At 38.5% G+C, this 22,832-nt stretch overlaps 1 protein-coding gene across 1 annotated transcript in view; it reads left to right on the top strand.

Moving 5' to 3' along the window:
* TFAP2D (transcription factor AP-2 delta) overlaps positions 1 to 22,252 on the top strand; it is a 55,573-nt gene extending 33,321 nt beyond the window's left edge. The window contains exons 7-8 of the mRNA XM_067755822.1: positions 2,323 to 2,436; positions 21,616 to 22,252. Of these exons, the coding sequence (XP_067611923.1) occupies positions 2,323 to 2,436; positions 21,616 to 21,835 (334 nt within the window). The 3' untranslated portion in view covers positions 21,836 to 22,252. The remainder of the gene's footprint in view (positions 1 to 2,322; positions 2,437 to 21,615) is intronic.
* Positions 22,253 to 22,832: the final 580 nt, after the last annotated feature.

Here is a 22,832-nt window from a genome sequence, read left to right as displayed (position 1 = left end):
GTTTGGAGAAATAAGAGTATTTCTTACTGTAGCTTCATAGATAAAAATTTAAATAAGAATAAAACTAAGCATAAAAATAATAACTCTGTAACTGTCATAATGTGATGATGATAATTGCCTAAAGGAAATCTACAAAATTGTCATCTGTTTTTAAGTCTGGAGGCTGTCCAAAGTCAGTGAATTAAGCAGAAGAATCAAATATCAAGGTTGAAAATTCTGAAACTTCTCCTGATACAGCTTCATATGTGGAGTAGTTGAATTGCTTAGCATAAGTTAAATTTTTCCACACTTGCCTTTTCCTCATTTCTTCCTCAACTTTAAGTTTATTGTAACTTGCTCTGTTGTTTAAACAGTAAAGAAGTTGATCTGCCAACTTTAAATTAGCTTATTCAATTATCCGAGAAATTCCCATATCATAACACACGAACTAAAGCAATGTTTTAACCTCCACTTAAATTTTTAATACATTTTAATCTGATAGAAAATTAAGAGACCAGTCGTTAAACAACTCCAATATTCCTTTGTAATAATGCATCATACTGATGACCTACCACGTAGTAATTCACATTGCTAGTCTGAAAAGTGATAGCAAGAGTCTGTATTTTAAAATTTAGTAAGACATTTTCTAAAAACAAAGATAACAATATAACTATTAAATAACATAAAGTGCAACAGATAACGATGCCCCACCAAATGTCACTGTTTGATGCCAACAAATAATATCAACATTTAATTTAAGTTGCTACTCGTTAATTAAAAATAGGCAATACACCTGAAAGTCAGCCAACTGAGTCTAACTCAGAACAGAAAAAGTGAGAAGTTCAGATAAAATATTTTCAGTGGAAGTACACACATGCACTGTTAAAACATGCGTTTAGATGCTACATCTGAGACGCAACCAAACATTAACAGGTGGTGTGGAGGATCCTGTTTGATTTAGAGCAGGTAAAGACTTATCTGTTTGTTGTTTGGCTTTTCCTTTCCCTATGACCCTCTTTTACTTTCACTTCTGTTCAAAATGAGTAAGGCAAATTCTGTGAAATGATGATATTTGAACACTGGCATTAAAACTGAGACTCATTGCTTGTAAAAAAAAAAAAAAGTCTCACATGATCTCCAGAAGAATTCGATAAATATGGGGTACCTTATAATAAACAAGCCTCCTCTGATTTTAACTCAATGGTACGTTATTTGGGCTTCAAGACATTTTGTCACTTTGTAGTAGTTTTTTGCTTAATGACACAAATGCTTTGGAGAGGACTTTGTGGCTGGGCCCACGCAGTGGCTTTCACTTGGAATAATTTGACCCTTCTGTACTTGATTTTGGCTCCATAGGTAATTATAGTCAGGGCTACATTATTACATTTTGTGACTGCCCATTGTAAATCCAGACAAAAAACCTTCACTATCATAGTATGCCTTGAATGTGGAGTGGTTTCACTTAGCTGATGGATTCTTTTGAGCAATTCCTCGGCAGTCTTTTACTTCACTCTTCAGCTTCTGCATTAATCTAGTGTTTTGTTGTTAAAAAAAACACACACACACGGTTCCTTCATATGTTTGCTTCTTCAGAATTATATCTTTTGGACTATGTATCACAAGGGCTTTACTGTTATCAAACAATCATGGTAATATGAAACCAATGATCAGAAATCATAATCATTTAAATTAAGAAAAGCAGCAGAAAAATGCCCTTGCTGATACTTTTTTGCAAGAAACTATCTTACGTGGAGCACAATGTAATCATTTTTCTGAGACAAAATGAGGCTAGTAGACTAAATTTGGGTGATTGTCTACTTCAAATATTAAAAACACAAATTTAGTCCAGAAGAGTCTGAATTATAATGAAATATTGGGGAAAGGGATTTCCCAAAGTCTACTTGAATCATGGCTCTGAAATAAGCCTATAGCTTGATTTAAACTTGTTTACAGACATGACACCCCACCCCCAGAATCACATTTTAATTTTTTTAAAGGAATTATTAATTGTGATCCTGTTTTATAGATTTTTCCCTTATACTGAGGTTAATCTATGAATATTCACCTTAAAAATGAACACTGGTTTTGTCAATGTTCCTGGACTGTTACTCACTTGAAAGTTTTCATGATCATCTTGAGAGCATGATCAACTTGAGAGCATAGTTGCTATTGTAACTCATTGTAACCTCATCTGTATGTTGTAGATGGAACTTCAGAGGTTGCTTTATGATATTTATCTAGTCCTCTTTTAAAAGAGAAAACAAGCCTTTGGAAAAATATCATGGGATGAAATTAAAGCCCCGTCTCAAGAGTTCAACTTTAATTTTGAATCTTTTATTTTAGACAAATTTGTAAAGAATTTCAAGACCTCTTGAGCCAAGATAGATCACCGCTGGGATCCTCCAGACCCACTCCAATTCTAGACCTTGAGATCCAGAGACACTTAACACATTTCAGGTAAGAATCGTTTTTCAATTTGTTCAGACTCTCTTTTAAATTGTTAAAACCATCTTTATTAACCCAGACATGTGTGTAGTCCTATCACAGTTCCATTTAGAGATAAAACATATATATATATATATGGTGACTGCCTGAAATTTTTGAAATTCCAAGCACCTAAGATCAAATTGTAAAAGTAGCTAAAGCATGAAACACTTTGGATCAGAAAATTTATAACTTTGTGTGATTTCAAAGAACCTGTGACTGTGAGCTCTATTATTTCAAACAATAGCACTTTTAGATCAGGATCCTGAAATCCTTTAAACAGTTCTTTACCTTGATTAGGTGAATCGTTGAACAGGCAGACGATGTGATAGAAACTAATGGGACATCCTAGACTGATTTTCCAGGAGTACGCTAATGATTTCTCTGCAGTTAGAAACTGCGCATGGTTCTTAAGTTAGACCACACAAGCATATTTTAAAGAACCCAGGATGTATTATTGAAAGTATATCTTAAATTTCATTTTCTGAAATTCTTTGGAAGAGAATAGACTATTTTTCTTGGTTAATTTATGCCCTGGTTGCAATGTGGAAACGAACATGATAATTTTTCAGGTGCCTTCCAAATGTTAAACTCTAGAATTCTAATGCCTACATGACATTTCTCATCAATAAAAATTTTTATTTATCCTCTTTTTATTATTATCATTTAGTTTAAAAAATCAATGCTAAGGAAAGACCAACATAATTAAATTTCAAAATGCTTTCAATACCTCTCAATGATTATAATGCTTTTGAGGAAGATATTCTGTTATACAAAATAATGGATATTTAAGTAAGTTGGAATTTTATCTGCAACATCAGAGACTTTTAAATAAAATACTTAATTTTTCATCATGTCACAATACTCCTCAAGGTGTAATAGACACCTCTCTGAAGATTAAAGGATTTGTCTTCTAAAAATGCACCAAATGTAGGATAAGTTCCCAGGACTTTTCTTCTACCATTCAATTGGGTTAGTGAAGGTGAGTGTACTAAAACTGGGAGAAAGCGTAGTGCTTAAAAGTTAAGAGCAAAAGGCTTTGGAGTCAAGAGAATGGTCTTCAAATCCAGACCCTTAATACATCTGAGCTGGGTTATTTGGGGTAATGTATGTACTCTTCTCAAGCTTTTCTTTCCCTAGCTTTTAATGGAATAAGAACTGCTCCATTACATGGTGGTAGTGAGCTAAAATGAGAAAATGAATACAGAGTAAGCATTCAATAAATGATATACTGTTTACTGCACCACGGATCCAAGTTTAAAAAGTACAAACTGCTCTACTATCATATCTGTACAAATTTTTTCCACATTTTTATTTGTATACATACTTAAGAGATTAATAGTTTTTACAGAAGTTCAATTCACAGCTTAATAATTTTTATACAAGTTCAATTCTGGATTTAAGGAGGTTTGTTGAGTTACAGATTTACTCCAAGAAGGAACTTACTGTTGGAATACAGAGAACTGGGGCTCTCTGTCATGTCTGCTAGGTCATTTCCAATCACAGAGGTCATAGCCTTTATTGGACAGTGAGCTGTCCTTTTTCAAGGCTCAAAACAGACTACGGCATCAATGGGTAAATTGGATATCAGCTACAGTGTAAAATAAATAGGCAAACTATTTGTCTGTTTAGCATATGCACAATCTGCTAATTTGTTGATACCTGAGTCATCTGCCAACTTAATGCCACAGAACTCTTTAGAGAAAACTTTCATTTCTAAACTTGAGCTGAATGTTTCCTACATGTGCTTTATATGCTCTTTGGTTCCTCCCCATGCAAAATATAGTAACAAGCTAGTCTAGGATTACCCAGAGAAGCTAGTCTGATGTTTCCTAGAGAAAAGCTAAATATATGGTAAATTGTTCCTCCTCATTCTCCGTAAAAAAGAGAGATTACATTTTGGGTATAAAGCTCTCGAGAAGATATATGCCTGCAGATTCTCAGTCACAACAATTTGAAATGTACAGCCATATCTTAACACATTTAACATTACATGGTATATCTACTTATAAATGTATCACCTATAAAACTTTGGTATTATTATTGATGTGTTGAGTAGTTAGCTATCAGAAAGTTACGACTCCCATTTATTATGCTTTTGTAATGTTTGTCAGATTTTTTCATATATTTTGCTTTAACTACATTCTGATTATTTATTTAGATGAAATCTTCTGGATTTCACAATGGCGGATAGTATGACGTTAAAAATCACTTAACCAAAATTCACTTTACAGCAAATTTCCTTAATTATATCTTTTTTAAAAATTGTGGTTAAAAAAACACAACAGCATTTACCATCTTAATCACTTCTAAGTGTACAGTTCGGTAATGTTAAGTATATTCACATGGTTGGGCAACCAGTCTCCAGGATTTTTTTCGTTTTGCAAATCTGAAACTCTATAGCCATTAAACAACAAATTTCCCCTTCCCCCCAGCCCTTGGCAACCACCATTCTACTTTCTGTCACTATGAATTTGACTAAATACTTCAAATAAGTAAACTCATACAGTATTTGTCTTTTTGTGATTGACTTATTTCACTTAGCATAATGTTTTCAAGGTTCATCTATGTTGTAGCACATGCTAAATTTCCTTTCCTCTAAGACTGAATAATATTCTATTGTACATGTATACCACATTTCGCTTATCCAGTCATCCATTAGTGGAGACTTGGGTTGCTTCTACCTCTTGGCTGTTGTGAATAGTGCTGCTCTGAACATGGGTGTGCAAATATCTTTTGAAGATCCTGCTTTCAATTTTTTTGGATATATGTCCATAAGTAGCATCACTATGTCTATGGTCATTCTATTTTTAATTTTTGAGAAAATGTCATATTGTTTTCCAATGTGCCTGCACCATTTTACATTCCCACCAACAGGGCACAGGGTTCTAATACCTCTACCTCTTGTTATTTACTGTTGTGATTTTATTTGCGGGGCAGATAGTAGCTATCCTAATGAGTGTGAGGTGATATCTCATTGAAGTTTTGATTTGCATTTCCTTAATGAATATGATGTTAAGCATCTTTTAATATGCTTGTTGGCCATTTCTATGGCATCTTAGAAGAGCTCTTTATTCACATCCTTTGCCCATTTGTAAATCTGGTTATTTGCTTTTTGTTGTTGAGTTGTAGGAGTTCTTTATATATTCTGGATATTAACCCCGTATTAGATATACAATTTGTAAATATTTTCTCCCACTCTGTAGGTTGACTTTTTATTCTGTTGTGTTCTTTGATGCACAGAGGTTTTTGATATAGTTCAATTTGCCTATTTTTATTTTTGTTGCCTGTGTTTTTGATGTTATATCCAGGAAATCCTTGCCATATCTAGTGTCATGAAGCTTTCCCCCAACTGTGTTTTCTTCTAAGAGTTTTAGGTCTTATGTTTAGATCTTTGATCCATTTTGAGTTAATTTTTGTATATGGTGTAAGATGTGTCCAACTTTATTTTTTTTGCATGTCTTAAACAATATTCTTTTAAACAAAAGTTTTAAACATGGTTGACATTTCCAATTAAAATCCAAGTTTAAGTCTCCTGATGTAAACCGAATTTAAGTGTGTGTTTCTTTTGGTTTTTACTGTGTATTTATTAAAAGTAGCCTCAATAAAATATCTTAATAGGACTGTAAAATCAGCTTGTTGCCTGACCTTGGAAAAATACCTCACACTTTAGAAGTGTAGCTCTTAAACCTGGGTTCATAGTGGAATTTCCCTTAGAGCTTTTTAAAAGTCTTGAGGCCAAAAAAAAAGCCAAAAAAAGAAGACAAAAGGGAATTCCCTGGCTGTCCAGTGGCTAGGATTCTGTGATTTCACTGCCGAGGACACGGGTTCGATCCCTGGTTGGGGGACTAAGATCCTGCAAGCTGCATGGCGTTGCCAAAAAAAAAAATCTTGAGGCCTGAAGTACACTTTTAAAGATCTAATTCAATAGGTCAAGTCTAGGATTGGACTCAGGCATCTGTATAATTTGCAAAATCTGAAGTTGATTCTGATAATTAGACAGCTTTAAGTCTAGAGAGCTCACAGTCCTAGGATATTCCAAGACTATTAGCTTCTTTTCCCTTGGAAGAAAAACATTTCTAATTCTTTTTTTTTTTTTTTTTTTTTTGTGGTACGCGGGCCTCTCAGTGTTGTGGCCTCTCCCGTTGCGGAGCACAGGCTCCGGACGCGCAGGCTCAGCGGCCATGGCTCACGGGCCTAGCCGCTCCGCGGCATGTGGGATCTTCCCGGACCAGGGCACGAACCCGTGTCCCCTGCATCCGCAGGTGGACTCTCAACCACTGCGCCACCAGGGAAACCTCTAATTCATTTTCAAAGTGACATTGAGAATTATGTAAAGTTCTGTCTTATACTCTAATGAATTAAAGAGATTCTACATCTATTATCCTGCTAATAAGCTGGGTAACAATGTGTTAGCATGGAAGGTGTCTCTTTCATAATTTCCTACTGACGGTGGTAACTTTAATTTGATAGAAGCATCAGCTCAAGAGAAAAATGTGTTAGAAAGGAAACATATCACATCTGATGTTGAAAACAGTCCATTAGCAGAGTCTGATTTTCCACTGTTTTTGCTGAGTGCTGTCTGGGAAAGAAGTAAGGAGAGAGTGTGACTGGATGAGCATAGAGACGACTCTGATTAGTAGCATCAACTTGTGCTACTATTTTATTTCGTCAGAATCTCCTTCCCAGTGCAAACCACTTGAATTACATCTTCCAGGGTGGCTGATTTGGTACCTGGAGAACCATGGCTTACTTTCAGCAGATTGAATATGTCTAGGTAGAGCTAGGGAATGATCTGGCCTTGTAAAGCCCAGATAACTACTTCCAGTTTTCTGTGGTAACTGACATATCAGGGTGCTCTGGGAAACTGTGGGGAGAGTAGTGACCCTTCTCGTGATCGACTCACAGCCTGGAAAGCTGCTTGTTTCTATCAAAATGACAGGAGGCAGTTTTATCCATTATTTATACTTTACTGAGTACCATCCAAAGTGTATATTGCTTTAGAGACCAGAGCAGACACCACAGCATCTACTGGAAAGGGGAAGACGATTGATTGAAATCTGCGGAAGTCCCCACAGACACAGTTCCCCGGAATGGTGATGACAATTAGACCAAGGTGGCGTGGGACTTCACGGACAGAACAGACTCAGCTCAGAGGAAACCAGAGCCCTAATTTTCTGAAATGTTAGGAATTCCCTTCTTTGAGATCTCAAGAAATCTTAATAACTTTGCCCTTCTTTGTGTCTTATGTTCTCCTAATATCCTTGAATCTAAAGTCAAGCAAAAGCACGTTGAACAACGTAAGTAAGGGGAGGAAGCTAGACTATTTTTAATGCTCAGTTCAGAGAAAACAACCTGTTGGGAAAATGAGGTTGTTTTCTTTCTCAACACCCGCCTTGGGAGCATGATATTTTACTGTTTCTTGTATTTTACTGTGTGAAGGGCAGGTGGTACAAAGATGGCCAAAGGATTGTCCCATCTTTAAGTACTTCTGAAGTGGAAGACAGTTACATACAAAGACTTAAAATATAACATAGAGAGATTATAAGAGTGTTAAGTAGAGTGCAGGTAATTACCTGGGATAATTGGGAAAGGATTCCCCCCCTTTTTTTTTTACTGTAAATATTTTTTTATTGAAATATAGTTGATTTACAATACCGTGTCAGTTTCAGGTGTACAGCACAGTGATTCAGTTTTACATACATATGTATCTTTTTTTTTTCAGATTCTTTTCCCTTATAGCTTATTGCAAAATATTGAGTATAGTTCCCTGTGTTATACAGTAGGTCCTTGTAGGATTTCCTCTGTCTATCCACAGTACTTAGCACACAGTATGTGCCCAATACCTATATGTTACTAAATGTAGAATACGATACTAACTCTGTTTTGTCTTGGATATATTCTCCTCTGGTTCATTCCCAGGGCCTTGGTGTTTTCATTGGACCATGGGCTGGGGAAGTGAAATGTTCAATGTGCTTAAATTCTTCTATTTGAGTCACAAAGTATACTGACATCACATCTTCTTAGAAATAGACCCTCCTACAACTCCCATAACGCTTTGGAAATAAGAAATGCATAGGCTGTCCCCGATGTCTGTGTTTGCTGGTGATTAAATTCTCCTCATTGATTCTCAGTGTTGGAAGGCCCCTTAAGTTCCCCACTCTCCTCCAACATTTGAATCTTCCCTCCAACATCCCTGTCAAGTTGTCACCCATCCCGGGCTCGATAACTTCCAGTGATAGCCCGCTCTTTTCGTGCCTTGGCATCCCTTCTATCTCTGACAACTCTATTAGCAATGCCTTCCCTCCGTTGGGCCAAGATCTGTCTCCCTAACATTCCCACTCCTTGGGGGCCCTATAGAGTCAGTTTAATCCTGTTTCCCTCCCAGTTTCTAGAGGCAGCGCTCATGTCTCTCTGAATTTTCTCTTCCTGGGCTGTTCATCCCCCTTCTCTTTGTGTTCTACGTATGACATGCATTCCAGTCAACTCAACTAGAATCTTCTGAGTGCTATGTGCTTGACAACACACTGAAGATAGTATGTGTGTCTCTATTTAGATGTGGACACGTCTTCTCCAAGGAGCCTAAGATGTGTATAGTTTTTGGTTTTTGTTTTTATTTTTTCATTTTCTTGGGATGGGAAAATGGTGGGGAAGGTAACCAGGAGTGGAGGATTTTATTAATCTTGTGAAAGCATTTTTAGTGTCAGAAGAGAAATAAAGAAATTTCAATTAAATCTCTAATCCCAAAAGAAAACATCGTAAAATAAATTACATACCTAGGCTTAGATTTAAGAAACAGAATTATTGACCTCTTCAGGATGTTCTGCCAGTTCAAGGGGACTTCGAAGACCATTTTATTTAAGAATGTTGGAAATAATAGGCCTGAATTGTGAAGGAAAAAAAATCCTATGTTTTCCACACTGAAGCTCCTTTATGTAAGGCTGAAATTAAACTTTAAAACTTTAACCTAGACTCCAAAAATGCACTTACATTCTCCACTTCAAAGAAAAACATACCTGTAAGTGGTCTTATTCACTACTTAAATAAAAAAGGACAGCCTGTATTTACATAAGAGAAAAAAACCTCTTTCCCTTGAAGTAAAACTTTCAATAGAAAAAAATGTAGACTATAAAAACAGGCAACAGTTTTCACTTCCTTAGCAGGTAAGTGGGACCATGATGCCCTTCTTGCATGAATCTACATTAAATTACTTACCTTTACGTAACGTTAAGCAAGAAATTAAAGTGTAAATCAGTTGCCAGTATTTATTGTCCTTCACAAAGTGCATGGCCCCAAACCAAATGCTGCAGGCGATATGAACATAAAAACATCTATTGCAGGTGATTTGATGACATTTTAATGGATTTTTAGGTTCAGCACATAGGAGACTGGTAATTCAAACAAGAGAAACCAGAAGCAACTGTTTCTAACAAAAATTTGCAAACATTGTCCCCTAACAATTACATGTGAATAATTTGGTAAATTTGTATTTAAATAATTTCTATCTTTGTTGATCTGTGGGTTGGGGGAGAGACAGCACGAAATCATGGGAAATACTCAGAATGGATGTCAGGGCGTCTAGCTCAGTCTCCTCTTGGTTTCCGACTGGAAGTGTGGATTTAGAGAAGACATTTACCAGTCTGGCCTCTGCAGGTTCATCTGTAAATTGACAACAGTTAAGCTGGATGATCTTGAAGGCTCCTTCTAAGCTTCTTTATTCCATTCTCCATTTACTGCTCAGTCAATCATTTATGCTGTGTTTCCATGTGATCTCACTTCCTCTCTATGTGTTTTAGCAACTTGTTCATTTAAAAAAGTCAACAGCTGATGGAAACTATATATTTGGTGGTGAGCACACTGTTGTATATACAGAAGTAGAAATATTATGTGCACATGAAACTTACATAATGTTATAAACCAAGGTTACTTCAATAAAAAAATTTCCCCAGAAGTCAACAGTTGACTAAATTCATCTAAGAGAGCACGAGTCCTCAGCTTAGCATTTTCCTTCCCCTATTCTACAAAGAAAATACGAATTGTCTGATAGGGAGAAATATAAGGACATGGTTAATTTATCCCCAAAAGCTCTATTTCCATATGTAAAAAATAGGGTGGAGATATCAAAAAAAATGTCTTTACCTTCAAAAAATTGACTTGGATGTGATTGACTTTGGTCTCTCCTAATGTGTGTGCAATGATTATACCCTTAGCTTCCTTTGCTAATGAGATGGAGTGAAGTAAAATGGAATCACAAGGACTCAATCCCTTTGGGACCTCAGAGTAAGTGGCTGAGAAAAACAGGAGAAACGTGACCTTAGAGTGATGGATAGGCAATCACGTCTCCCAACCTGGCAGAGGTTCAGGACAGTCATAAATGCACTTCTCGAAAGTGAGTTTCACAGTCCCATGAGCTGCTCCTTGAAAGTGTGTCATGGTCAAGTGTTTTTTTGGGCTCAAGAAACCCTGACTACCATACTCCTCTAGAGGTACGCCAACGCAGTTGGCATATTATAAGCTCCCAAAACTGTTTTTGAGTGGAAGGAATGCTTAGCTTCCTGTCTCCAAAACTTGATCACAGAAACTGTTTTTTTCTCAGAATACCTATTAACATTCCATGGAACTAAGGCTCTGCAGAAGTTCTTGGGGGAAATGCTGGAAAAGTTCAGCTTCCTCTTTTACCCAGGGAGGTTAGCCAACCCGGTATTTAGGTGTCATTTCTTGGCTCTAAGGGAACATGCCTAACTCCCTAGCTACATTTAAACTATTCAGTACTGTTTCTAAAATACTGATGTTTTGGACCCATCCCAAACCAATTAAATCAGGATCTCCGGGGTGGGACCCGCACGTTGGCATTTTTTTAAATAAACTCCCTGGGTGATTCTTGCATGTATCTAGGGTTGAGAACCACCAGCTAAAGAAACCATAGAACATTTGTGGGTGCTGACAAGGCCTTGCTAACAAGTGGGTTGCTACTCACTACCAGAGAACCATATACCTTAATTATGCACCTCAATTAAACTCCATTTTAAAAGCCCTGGGGGCTAGGGGATAATATAATTTATGTAGGAAATAAGCGCAATCAGTCAGTTTCCTTTTTCTCTGCTTCCTCAACCAGTTTGGCTAGAAAGGATAGATGCCATCAAGTTCTGGGTGCTTAAGACCCAGCTGCTTTCCTCAGGCGGAGGTCTCTTCCCATGACCTATATTCAGGAGTTGTGCCACTTCAGAGAGATGAAGCATCTTCCCCTCATGGTTCTGAAAAGAACTAAGGTTTTGCAGAGAAGCCCAACAATCCTTTGCTGGTGTTCTCCAGGGTCTGTCTCCCAGCCTCCTGCCCTCATGGCTGTTCTCATGAGTGGAAGAAGGCATTTTTCCATCTGCCACCTAAAAGAGTAGTGAGGAGTACAGACTGAGCCTCAGGCTACAGTTGGACCTAAACCTGCAGTCTCTGAATAATCCAGGAGAGAAGGAAAAGGAGGCTTGTCTTCCCTTTAAATCTTGCTGCCTGCATGCCTCTCAGAGGCCGGAAAGCAGAACTGAGGTTGATAACAGTGGCATCTCTATGCTATTCGGAAAATCAAAGGTACGTGAGACCAAACACCCACTGGAATGATGCAACATAACAAAATAATAGGAACAATAGCCCAAACTATTTCAACCTTTACACACACCAAAAACTTCTCCAGATAGAAAGTTGAAATTTGACAAAGAAAAATCAGCTTTTGCTTTAATTATCTAAATGATGATGGTAGAGTATTTTCTCTTGATTTTCAGTCTTCTAGCTTGTAGTATAATAGTATCTACTACTTCCAGCTTTTTGTATCCCAAAAGAAAGCTAGAAGAATCCGTCCTTAGTTGTCAGACACAACTGAGTGAGGCAGTCCTCAGTGGCAAATAGGAATGAGACTTTTATTTTCCTTTTAATCCTGTTAAATCAGTGTTCCCTTAGTAGGTGGAAAGGATGTGTTTGAGCCCAGGCCCAACTCTTCTTTTTAAATTCAAGTACAGTTGACTAACAATATTATATTAGTTTCACGTGTATAGCACAGTGATTCAGTATTTTTACAGATTATACTTTATTAAATGTTATTATAAGATAATGACTGTAATTCCCTGTGCTCTACAGTATATCCTTGTTGCTTATCTATTTTATACAAAGTAGTTTTATCTCTTAATCCTATAACCCTAACTTGCCCCTCCCCCCTTCCCTGTACCCTCTGGTAACCACTAGTTTGTTTTCTGTATCTGTGAGTCTGTTTCTGTTTTGCTATAGTCATCCGTTTGTATTATTTTTTAGATTCCACATATAAGTGATTTCATACAGTATTTGTCTTTCTCTGTCTAATTTATTTCACTAAGCATGATATTCTCTAGGTTCATCCACATTGCTGCAAATGGGAGGTTTTAATTTTGTATGTGTGGCTAATACATACCACATCTTCTTGGTCCATTTGTCTGTTGATGGACAGTTGGGTTGCTTCCATATGTTGGCAATTATAAATAATGATGCTATGAACATTGGGGTACATGTATCTTTTTGCACCAGTGCTCTCATTTTTTTTTTTTCTGGATATATACCCAGGAGTGGAATTGCTGGATCATACTGATAGCTCTATTTTTAGTTTTTTGAGAAACCTCCATATGGTTTTCCACCAATTTACATTCCCATCAATAGTGTATAAGGGTTTCCTTTTCTCCACATCATCACCAGCATTTGTTATTTGCAGACTTTTTGATGATAGCCATTCTGACAGGTGTGGGGTGATGTCTCATTGTTGTTTTGATTTGAATTGCTCTAATAATTAGCAATGTTGAGCATCTTTTCATGTGCCAGGCCCAACTCTTGCCAAGATAGGAAGAATTCAGGGGAAGATTCCATAGGAATTTGCTTTAGGCTATGTTTTAGAAAATTGCCTGAGTGGTTTAATTTGAATTCGTTTAGACAAATCAATTAAAGTAATGATAAAACATTTCCAAAGGACAATTAGAGCAATATGGAAACAGCTTTGTACCACGTCTCTAGCGGACAAGAGAGCTGGTGAAATGTAAACCATATTTACTTAGATTAAGGAAAGTTAAGCAGCTCTTGTTCCTCTGGTATATGTTCATTCAGAATCCTATATTAACCTATATTCCAAGTAAGCACTGAAGCTTTGGAGAGTCTAAAGATAAATACGTAAGGCCTTGTCCACAAGCAAAAGAAATTCATTTAGCCAGAGGTCACAGGGAGTTTGTGAAATTTCTATTATAATTCCTCATCATTAATGTCAAATAGTTTGTAAGTATAAATACTGTTAGAGGGGCTTCCCTGGTGGCGCAGTGGTTGAGAGTCCGCCTGCCGATGCAGGGGATACGGGTTCATGCCCCGGTCCAGGAAGATCCCACATGCTGCAGAGCAGCTGGGCCCGTGAGTCATGGCCGCTGGGCCTGCGTGTCCAGAGCCTGTGCTCCGCAACGGGAGAGGCCACAACAGTGAGAGGCCTGCGTACCGCAAAAAATAAATAAATAAATAAATAAATAAATAAATAAATAAATAAATAAATACTGCTGGAGTTAAAGATGGGTTGTTAATAACACCTTATTAGCAAAATTACACAGGGAAAAAGGAGAAAGGATTATAATTTATTCTTTTTCAAATAGCAATCTCTTTTCTACCATCCTCTATTTCCTGTTTCATTTCTGTCTCAATTTCTTCATTTTTAATCCCACTGATAGAGAATACATTTTGAACTGTTGCAGTATATTTTCCTTTAAAAAGTTAAAATCTATATCTATAGGACGTATCCAGGTTAATAAAAACAGTGTTAAGTCAACAACATGTACATGTGCACGCACACTCAAACAAACACCATCTCCCTAGAAAGGGTGGTTCTACCCTGTGGTATCTCTCCAGCTGCTGAGATGTGAACACACTTTAACACTTAGGGGGAAAGTCAAAAGTAGAGCTTCACCTCTGGATCCAGCAAACAGGCAATTTGAAGAGATGGTTTATGTGGAAGAAAGATGCTCTGAAGAATGTTAATTAGGAAGTCTAGCAAAATAGGAGTTTTTAAAACCACGAATAAAATTAAGAAGATGACTGTTAAATATAAGTTACATTTTCTAGAACATCGGGTGCGTAAACTTCAACAGTCTGGATTTTCTCAGCAGGTGTCTGTCAGAACCCTGCTCCTCAGGGTGAAATAGGAAAATTAAATCAATGAGCTGGAATCTGCTTAGACAGAGAGAGAATAGTTCAAGGTAAATGGAGTTCTAAGCCTGACTAGCTATGATCTGAAGCTCACATTTTGATCCTCCCTTTATGGTGTAGACTTACTGATTTGGTGTGCCTTTTCCCTAAGAATTGCTTGAGTCAACTCTCTCCCTCTCTCAACATACTGCAAACAGATATGTTTTCCTTAATCTTTCCTAAATTTCACATCATTGATTTAGCCCACCAACTAAGCTTTTTACCACGTGAAGGTATTTCAGCACTTTGGTTCTGCTAACCAGTGCAGGAATGTTTCTCTCTGTTTTAATACCAGCCATTAAGTTACAAATCCATGACGCTGTCAATCACGTTGTCAATTAAGATGGGGAGGAGAGTGGGATTAATGGGAAAGTCTTGCAGCACTCCACTGGAAACTGAGGCCCCTTTAGCCCTTGTTAACTCAATTATTACTGAAGCCATGCAGCATTTCAGCGATCACTTCTATTTCTTAAATATTAGCCCTTAAATTAGTAATAACCCATTACATGAACAAATTGCAATAATCCCATTCAATGGAATACCTACCAGCAATAAAAAGAAATAATCTATTGATAAACACCAAAACATGGATGAATCTCAAAATTATTAGGCAAAGTGAAAACAGACCGTCATAAAAGTCTATAGACTTCATGATTCAATTTATACGACATTCGGGGGAAAAAGTAAAAACTATAGAGATAGAAATTAGAACACTGATTCCCAAGATCTGGGGGTGGGGAAAGTGCATTGACCGAAAGGGATCACGAGAAAATGTTTTGGGTAATGGTGGTCATTACACAACTGTATGGGTTTGTCAAAATTCAACGAACTATATACCTAAAAGGGCTAATATTATCGTATGTAAATTTAAAGTCGGTATACCTGATTTTTTAATATATCCCATTTTAAGAAATTCGTTAAGGACTAATTAAATGTAATTTAATAACCTAGAATTTCTAAAATCTGTCTCTTTTCTCCTGCTTTAATTATTAAGGCACGTTACTCTGTTCCATTTCACTACTTCCTCCCCATTTTCCATGAGTTTTCAAAGGTTACCTAACCACTCAAGTGTTTCAGAAACACATGCCTCTGTTTTCTTTATCCTGAAATAGGAGTTTCCTATACTTGAAAAAAAAAGTTGCAGTTCCATTAATACCATTGCCAGTTTTAAAGATTAAACTCTTTGAAAAGAAAGCGAAGTTTCTTAATTACCATTGAATCTTTCACTTGCTAACGTAGCACTCTCTCCCCCAGGCCTCTCTCTGCATTGTTCCTCTTCCTCATTCTTGGAACAGAACTTCAGACTAAATCCTATAGGCCTGGGCAACAGAGTCTCCTGAATGAAACCGAGGAAACTTTAGTCTTTGCTAAGTCAATTATTCCATACACGGGAGTCCCACCTCTTCATCCTCAAGGCTGCTGCCTCCTGGAAATGATAAATGCCCAGATGCTGGCAGCAGACGATGTCAGGTAGAGTGTAGGTTGACAATAGGAGCGCTCTACCTCAGTCCTGTTTGTTTTAGTTGTTGCTGTTGCCTGGTGGTTTGGTTTTATTTTGTAACAACCCTTCGTATTTTTCTTTTCTTAAGATTAGACTCTAACTTTCTTTTAAAATTTCATTTCATTTATTTATATTTTATTTTTGCCTGTGTTGGGTCTTCGTTGCTGCGCGTGGGCTTTTCTCTAGTTGTGGCGAGTGGGGGCTGTTCTTTGATGCGGTGTGCCGGCTTCTCACTGCGGTGGCTTCTCTTGTTGTGGATCATGGGCTCCAGACACACGGGCTTCAGTAGTTGTAGCACACGGGCTCAGTAGTTGTGGCACTTGGGCTCTAGGGTGCGTGGGCTCAGTAGTTGTGGTGCACGGGCTTAGTTGCTCCATGGCATGTGGGATCTTCCCAGACCAGGGATCAAACCCGTGTCCCCTGCATTGGCAGGCGGATTCTTAACCTTTGCACCACCAGGGAAGTCCAAGACCCTTACATTTGATTACCAGTTTATGGTAAGAACTCAAGCCACAGATTGTTGGAGATACATATAACATCTTATTTGCCACTTATGTTAAAATCTAGGATACTTCGATGATCACTTATGCTCTAAGTGACATGGCTGCATATAGCTCCCACTTTGATGATGAGATCTTGCCCTCACTTATTTTCTTCCCATTGTCTTCTCTGGGCTCTAGTTTTACACTTTTGGTGGGGAATGTTACTCCTTTCTCCTCAGAATTCTATTTAAGTTTTCTCATCACTTTGGCAAGTTTCTATCCTTTGGCAGGAGCACATCTTTTTCAATATCTTAATCAAGGGAACAGGAAACTAACTCTGTTTTTTCCAGTATCATCCAAGATACTTTGAAGGTTGAGTGATTTTTAGATTGGCTGAAAAAAAAAAAAAGAGGGAGGACAAACAAAGGTACACAAGCAGGAATGCCCATCGTAGGTTTGAGGATAGAGAAGAGATAAGCCTTTCAAAAATAAAATAATAGAACATATGATTATAAAGGGTGAAGGAAGGAGAGCTGGAAAATGCAAATACACTAAGAAATCTGATACAACATTTGTATTGTCTGCCACTGTTCAGCAAAATGTTTTAAATGTGGCATGAAGATGATACACCTAGAACAATGCTGATTGTCTCTCTGGCTTGTCTACTTGAGGACAAACTTTTAGATGAAGTTAAATTTAGAAGGACTTCCATATTTTGACAACCTACTTCAAACCATCATGGCTGCTGTTTAGCCCAGGTAATATTTACTTGTGAAATGCTCTCTGATATTAATCTGATGAAAATAGATGCAAATGCCAAATATAACTTAAAGATTAAATCTGTGGCTAAAAAATATTTTCTAAGGGCAAAAAAATGACCTTGCCAAAGATTTTAGAGATTTGACTACAGTGTGTTACCTTACAGACAGATGACCTTAGTTTATTTTCTGTCTAGGACTGAAAATCTTCTTCCTGTTTTTCTCTTATTTTTCTGTAGACTCTACGTTATCCCTTTTCTCCTTTTTGTATGTCACTGTGAATGAGATATATACCTATTTTTCTGGAAGGGCTGGGGCTAAAAGAAAAACATGACGTTCCCAGAAATTCTTTTAATCGTTCTGTGATTTCACATTTTGTTCTGTGCTGTTCTCATATAATATTAGATTAATTATTTAGATTCATAAACCTTACCGAAAACTGCTAGAACAGAGGCTATACCTTGCTTTTAGCATCATCCTATGTAGTGTTCCATGCATAATTTTGATGTGCAGGTAATGTGAAATCAAGGACATTAACAACATTTACATAATTTTTTTATGCAGAATGATAACACTTCGAGTCCTTACTTTTTTTTTTTTTTTTTTTGCGGTATGCGGGCCTCTCACTGTTGTGGTCTCTACCGTTGCGGAGCACAGGCTCCGGACGCGCAGGCTCAGCGGCCATGGCTCACGGGCCCAGCCGCTCCGCGGCACGTGGGATCTTCCCGGACCGGGGCACGAACCCGTGTCCCCTGCATCGGCAGGCGGACTCTCAACCACTGCGCCACCAGGGAAGCCCAAGTCCTTACTTTTCTTATGTTGACTGTTTCACAGTTTGAGACTTATCTGTTGAGATAAGTGCTTTTTCAACATCTATAACCTTCTGTCATGTCCTTGGTTTTAAGAAGTGTGCCCTAAGCATTATACCAGTGAATTGAAGCTTAGTGCTGGAAAGAAACTTGCAGATGTTTTCGTCAGACTGTTGTCGTCTTACAAGGCTACATAACTTCCCACAAATCACACAGTGCCCAAGGTTGAAGGCAGTGTGAAGAACTCTGTGCAAGGAGGTCTCAATCCAGTGCAAAGGTGACAGTGCAGTTTACTAAAGACCAGGTACATATTTTAGAAGTAAGGAAGGCCATCAGTCAAGAAGGGATGCCAGCCTGAGAATTTTTCATTATGGCAACCACTCTTCTCAACATGGAAAAGTAAAACATTTATACAGACACATCTACTTTGTATCTGGCCTTTTAGAACCCTGGTCTTAGACAGGAAAGTGAGGAGGAATGATCTTCCAGGTCTACAAGTCTGCCCATAGAACAAAGTTAAGTTAGAGAAGCTGAGCTAAAACTGCCAACAGAATGCGATTTCTCACAGAGAAGGTGTAAAACGCACCCACAGCCTGAGTGGAACATAGATAAGCACAGAGGCAGTACGGAATTTCTCAGGCAGATTATTTAACATTTCTGGATATCAGTTTCTTCACCTGTAAAATGGAAATAATAATACTTACTTCTTACAGTTGTTGACAGGATTTTGTGAGGGGGTACAGAATAAAGCAGTTAGAACAGGGCCTGGCATGTGGTCAGGACTCAAATATTGGCTATTAACCTTAATGTTTACCCAAGTGGAACTAAATTCTCTATATTCAGCCTAGATGAAAAGGGGAGTCACAACTGAGAGAACACGGCAATAGAGAGGAAAAACAAATTATCTAATGGTACGAGGAGCCCTGAACAGGAGTAAAACAAGAGAAAAGAGGCAGGTTTTGCCCAGGGCCAAGCATCTAGACACTAATAGATGGCTTCATTTGGTTCTTTTTTGCAAGTGCCGCCATGATTAGTTCTTCTAGCACTTCAGTTAATTCCATTTATGTCCTTCCTCCCTGATTAAGTCCTAAAACATTTGGATTCCCCTCTACTTATATCATTGGAGAAATAGAGCTGAAGTCAGTTTTCCTGCTCAGCAATGTGACGTATGCATACGCTTGAACTATGATGATGCCTTATATTACAAACTTTGGTATACCTAGTTGGCAAAACATTGACCAGTCTTGTTTTCTAAATAATTGGAGACTGAAATCTTTTTTTCTTTTTAACATATGTTAATTATGACTTAGGCATAGGGCAGGCTTTGTAAAATGTCTGGATGAAAGATGGTGGCAACCTATAAAATATAAAGGACATGCAGAAAAGTTTACTCTCAGCGTGAACGTTCCACAGCCAACAATAGCTACCATTTATTGGAGCACTTCCTAAAAGTCTGACATCGTCTTGAGTCTTATGTGTGTATTAACAGAGCAACAACTCCATGTGCTAATCTTATTATTATCACCACTGAGGCATATCAATAGGCTGCCTGAGATCCTAAATCCCTCATCTGCAATATTTTAAGATCTTGTAATTTTTGCCCCTAAAGATTACATACCCTGGGCTTCCCTGGTGGCGCAATGGTTGAGAGTCTGCCTGCCAATGCAGGGGACGCAGGTTCATGTCCCGGTCCGGGAAGATCCCACATGCCGCGGAGCGGCTGGGCCCGTGAGCCATGGCCGCTGAGCCTGCGTGTCCGGAGCCTGTGCTCCGCAACGGGATAGGCCACAACAGTGAGAGGCCTGCGTACCGCAAAAAAAAAAAAAAAAAGATTACATACCCTAAGAAGGATAATTAGCTAGTTAACAGATTGTGAAGGATGGTACTATTTGATTTTAAAACTGCTATTGGGACTTTCCTGGTGGCGCAGTGGTCAAGAATCTGCCTGCCAATGCAGGGAACACGGGTTTGATCCCTGGTCCGGGAAGATCCCACATGCTGCGGAGCAACTAAGCCTGTGCGCCACAACTACTGAGCCCACTCCCCCTAGAACCCAAGTGCCACAACTACTGAAGCCTGCTTGCCTAGAGCCCGTGATCCACAGCAAGAGAAGCCACCACAATGAGAAGCCCATGCACCGCAACAAAGAGTAGCCCCTGCTTGCCACAGCTAGAGAAAGCCCGCACGCAGCAACAAAGACTCAACGCAGCCAAAATAAATAAATAAAAATTAATTAATTAATTAATTTTAAAAACTGCTAATATCACAATAACTGAACAACCTAGGGCTTGTAAGCAATTAATGGCTTCATATATTGAATATACAGTATATATGCCATGCTATTTATAGATAGATATAATATATGCATGATATATGTCAGTCATGTTTTTCTATATTTTACAAGATATGAGTTATGGGGAGAACCTGGCAGTGTCACTTCAGAAACAATGGACGCAAATGAACCATCTGGGTGGGTTTTGTTCACAGAAAGAATGAATCTACACTTATGTATTTGTTCAGCTAGAGATGCTATTTGTTGTGGTTGGAAGGGCTACCGACGCTGAAGTTGCTCCACCCCTCCCTATGCTGGCTCACTAGTTATGATTATTAATGAATTAGTCAGCTGCGGAAACCCCCAAAAAGAGTGGCTTGCATTAGATAGAATTTTATTTTTCTCTCATTTAGGAGACTGGAGGTGAGTAGGTTCCTGCCGTCTTGTTTTGTCCTCAGCTGCACAGCTCCATAGCTATTTTGAGAGGAAATAGAAGGCACACCCTTTCCTTTTAAGCAGGTGGGAATTGCAAACATCACTTCCGCTGTGGTCTATAGTGGAAGGATTAGCTCTGTGTCTAAACTTAGCGGCAAGGAAAGCTTGGGAATGTTGTCTCCAGCGGGATGGCCTTGTGCCCAGATAGAACTCCATAACCTTGAAGAAGAGAAGAATGAAGTTAGAGGAGCAGCTAAACCCCAGGCACACTCAGCCAATTTTGATCTCTTCTCGGGTGATATATGCTTATATAAGCATACGTGCCATTCTTAAAAACGAGATGATTCCCACACAATAGAAAGTTGTATTTTCTGGCTTTCTTAATGAGATCGAGACTCAGAGTCAAGTCGTGCGTTAAACACTCAGAGCTGCTAATAATTAGTGCCTATCAAGTCTATCAGTGACGTTTTCTTCCAGATAGTCCCTGAATTTCTTATTGTTCAGAGCAATACATTGACTTGCGTCTACCTTCCCCAATGCTTGGCGCCGTTTCGGATCACAGTAAATGCCTGTTTAATGGACTGTTCTGGATTAAATGGGGGGATCTGTTGCCCCGTATCATACTGCAAATTGCTCATCTCTTTTTCCTACCGCTTCTCATTTCCAGTTTGATCACTCATGGCTTTGGGACCCCAGCAATATGCGCAGCCCTAAGCACTTTCCAAACAGTCCTCAGTGAAATGCTAAACTACTTGGAAAAACACACTACTCACAAAAATGGCGGAGCGGCGGATTCTGGCCAAGGCCATGGCACCTCGGAGAAAGCCCCCCTGCGGAAAACTTCAGAGGCTGCTGTGAAAGAGGGCAAAACAGAAAAGACAGACTAGCTACATCAAACAGAATCTATTTCCAGAGAGTCTTGCTGCTGATATTTTTTCTAATATATATATCATTGAGGGTGATTAATCTTCAGTGGACCAAATCTCTGCCCTCCCCCAACCCTCCGTAAAAAACAAAAATGGAAATGAAAAATGAAACAAAAAAGGACAAAACCAAAAAAAAAAAAGACAAAAAAAAAGGAAAAGAGCAGTGTAACTGTGTGATGAAATTGTCCCTTTTTAATTTTATGTTATGATAAACTCCTTTTGTGCACGTAATTTATTGTTCCGAATTATATACATCACAGTTTTTAAGCACTTCTGGACTTTGGAGAGGCAGCACATGCTTTTTCACATCTAACTGTTGCACTTTCTTATCCAGCTCTGTAGTTAGGGATCAGAAAGCATGACCAAACTGGACTCCACCACCAGCGCATACAGCGCCAGTCTTTCTTGACTTAATTCCCTATAACAAAACAGTGCCTCTTTCCATTAAATAGACCAATCTGGCAATCAATCCATCAATAAATGCTCTGGGAACTGAAAAGGGCAGTCATGAATCTTTGTCCTGTGAACTGACAGCAATTTAAAAATTTCGGTCACCGCTAACCCACTTAACTACCAGTGCCTTGGTGGTATTTAAAAATTCCAGAAAACTCTGTCCCCTCTTTGTGTGACTATTCCACCCCACCCTAGGTCCATTTTTTAAAGAAGAGACTCAGCAGAATATTGAAGAGAAAAAAGATGACCTCTCCTATCCATTCTCCTCACTTCCCCAGCCTAACTGTTCAAGGAAACAGACTGCATATACTGGGTCAGGGCAGGCTGGATATAGGAAAGGGTAGCTTTGCCACTTGGGGTCCTGACGGAAAGCTGTGGTATTGTCTTGCCTGGAAAAGCAAGGGAATAGGAACAGCGATCTTTCCAGGAAGCCCTGCCCCTCAGAGACAGAAGAAGAGCCCAGGGAACTAGTGGAGGCCCCTCAAAGTGTTAGTGGCCAATGATT

This window comes from Pseudorca crassidens, chromosome 10 (assembly GCF_039906515.1).
Source record: "Pseudorca crassidens isolate mPseCra1 chromosome 10, mPseCra1.hap1, whole genome shotgun sequence".
Taxonomy (NCBI): domain Eukaryota; kingdom Metazoa; phylum Chordata; class Mammalia; order Artiodactyla; family Delphinidae; genus Pseudorca; species Pseudorca crassidens.
This window is presented reverse-complemented; position numbering and strand designations above follow the sequence as displayed.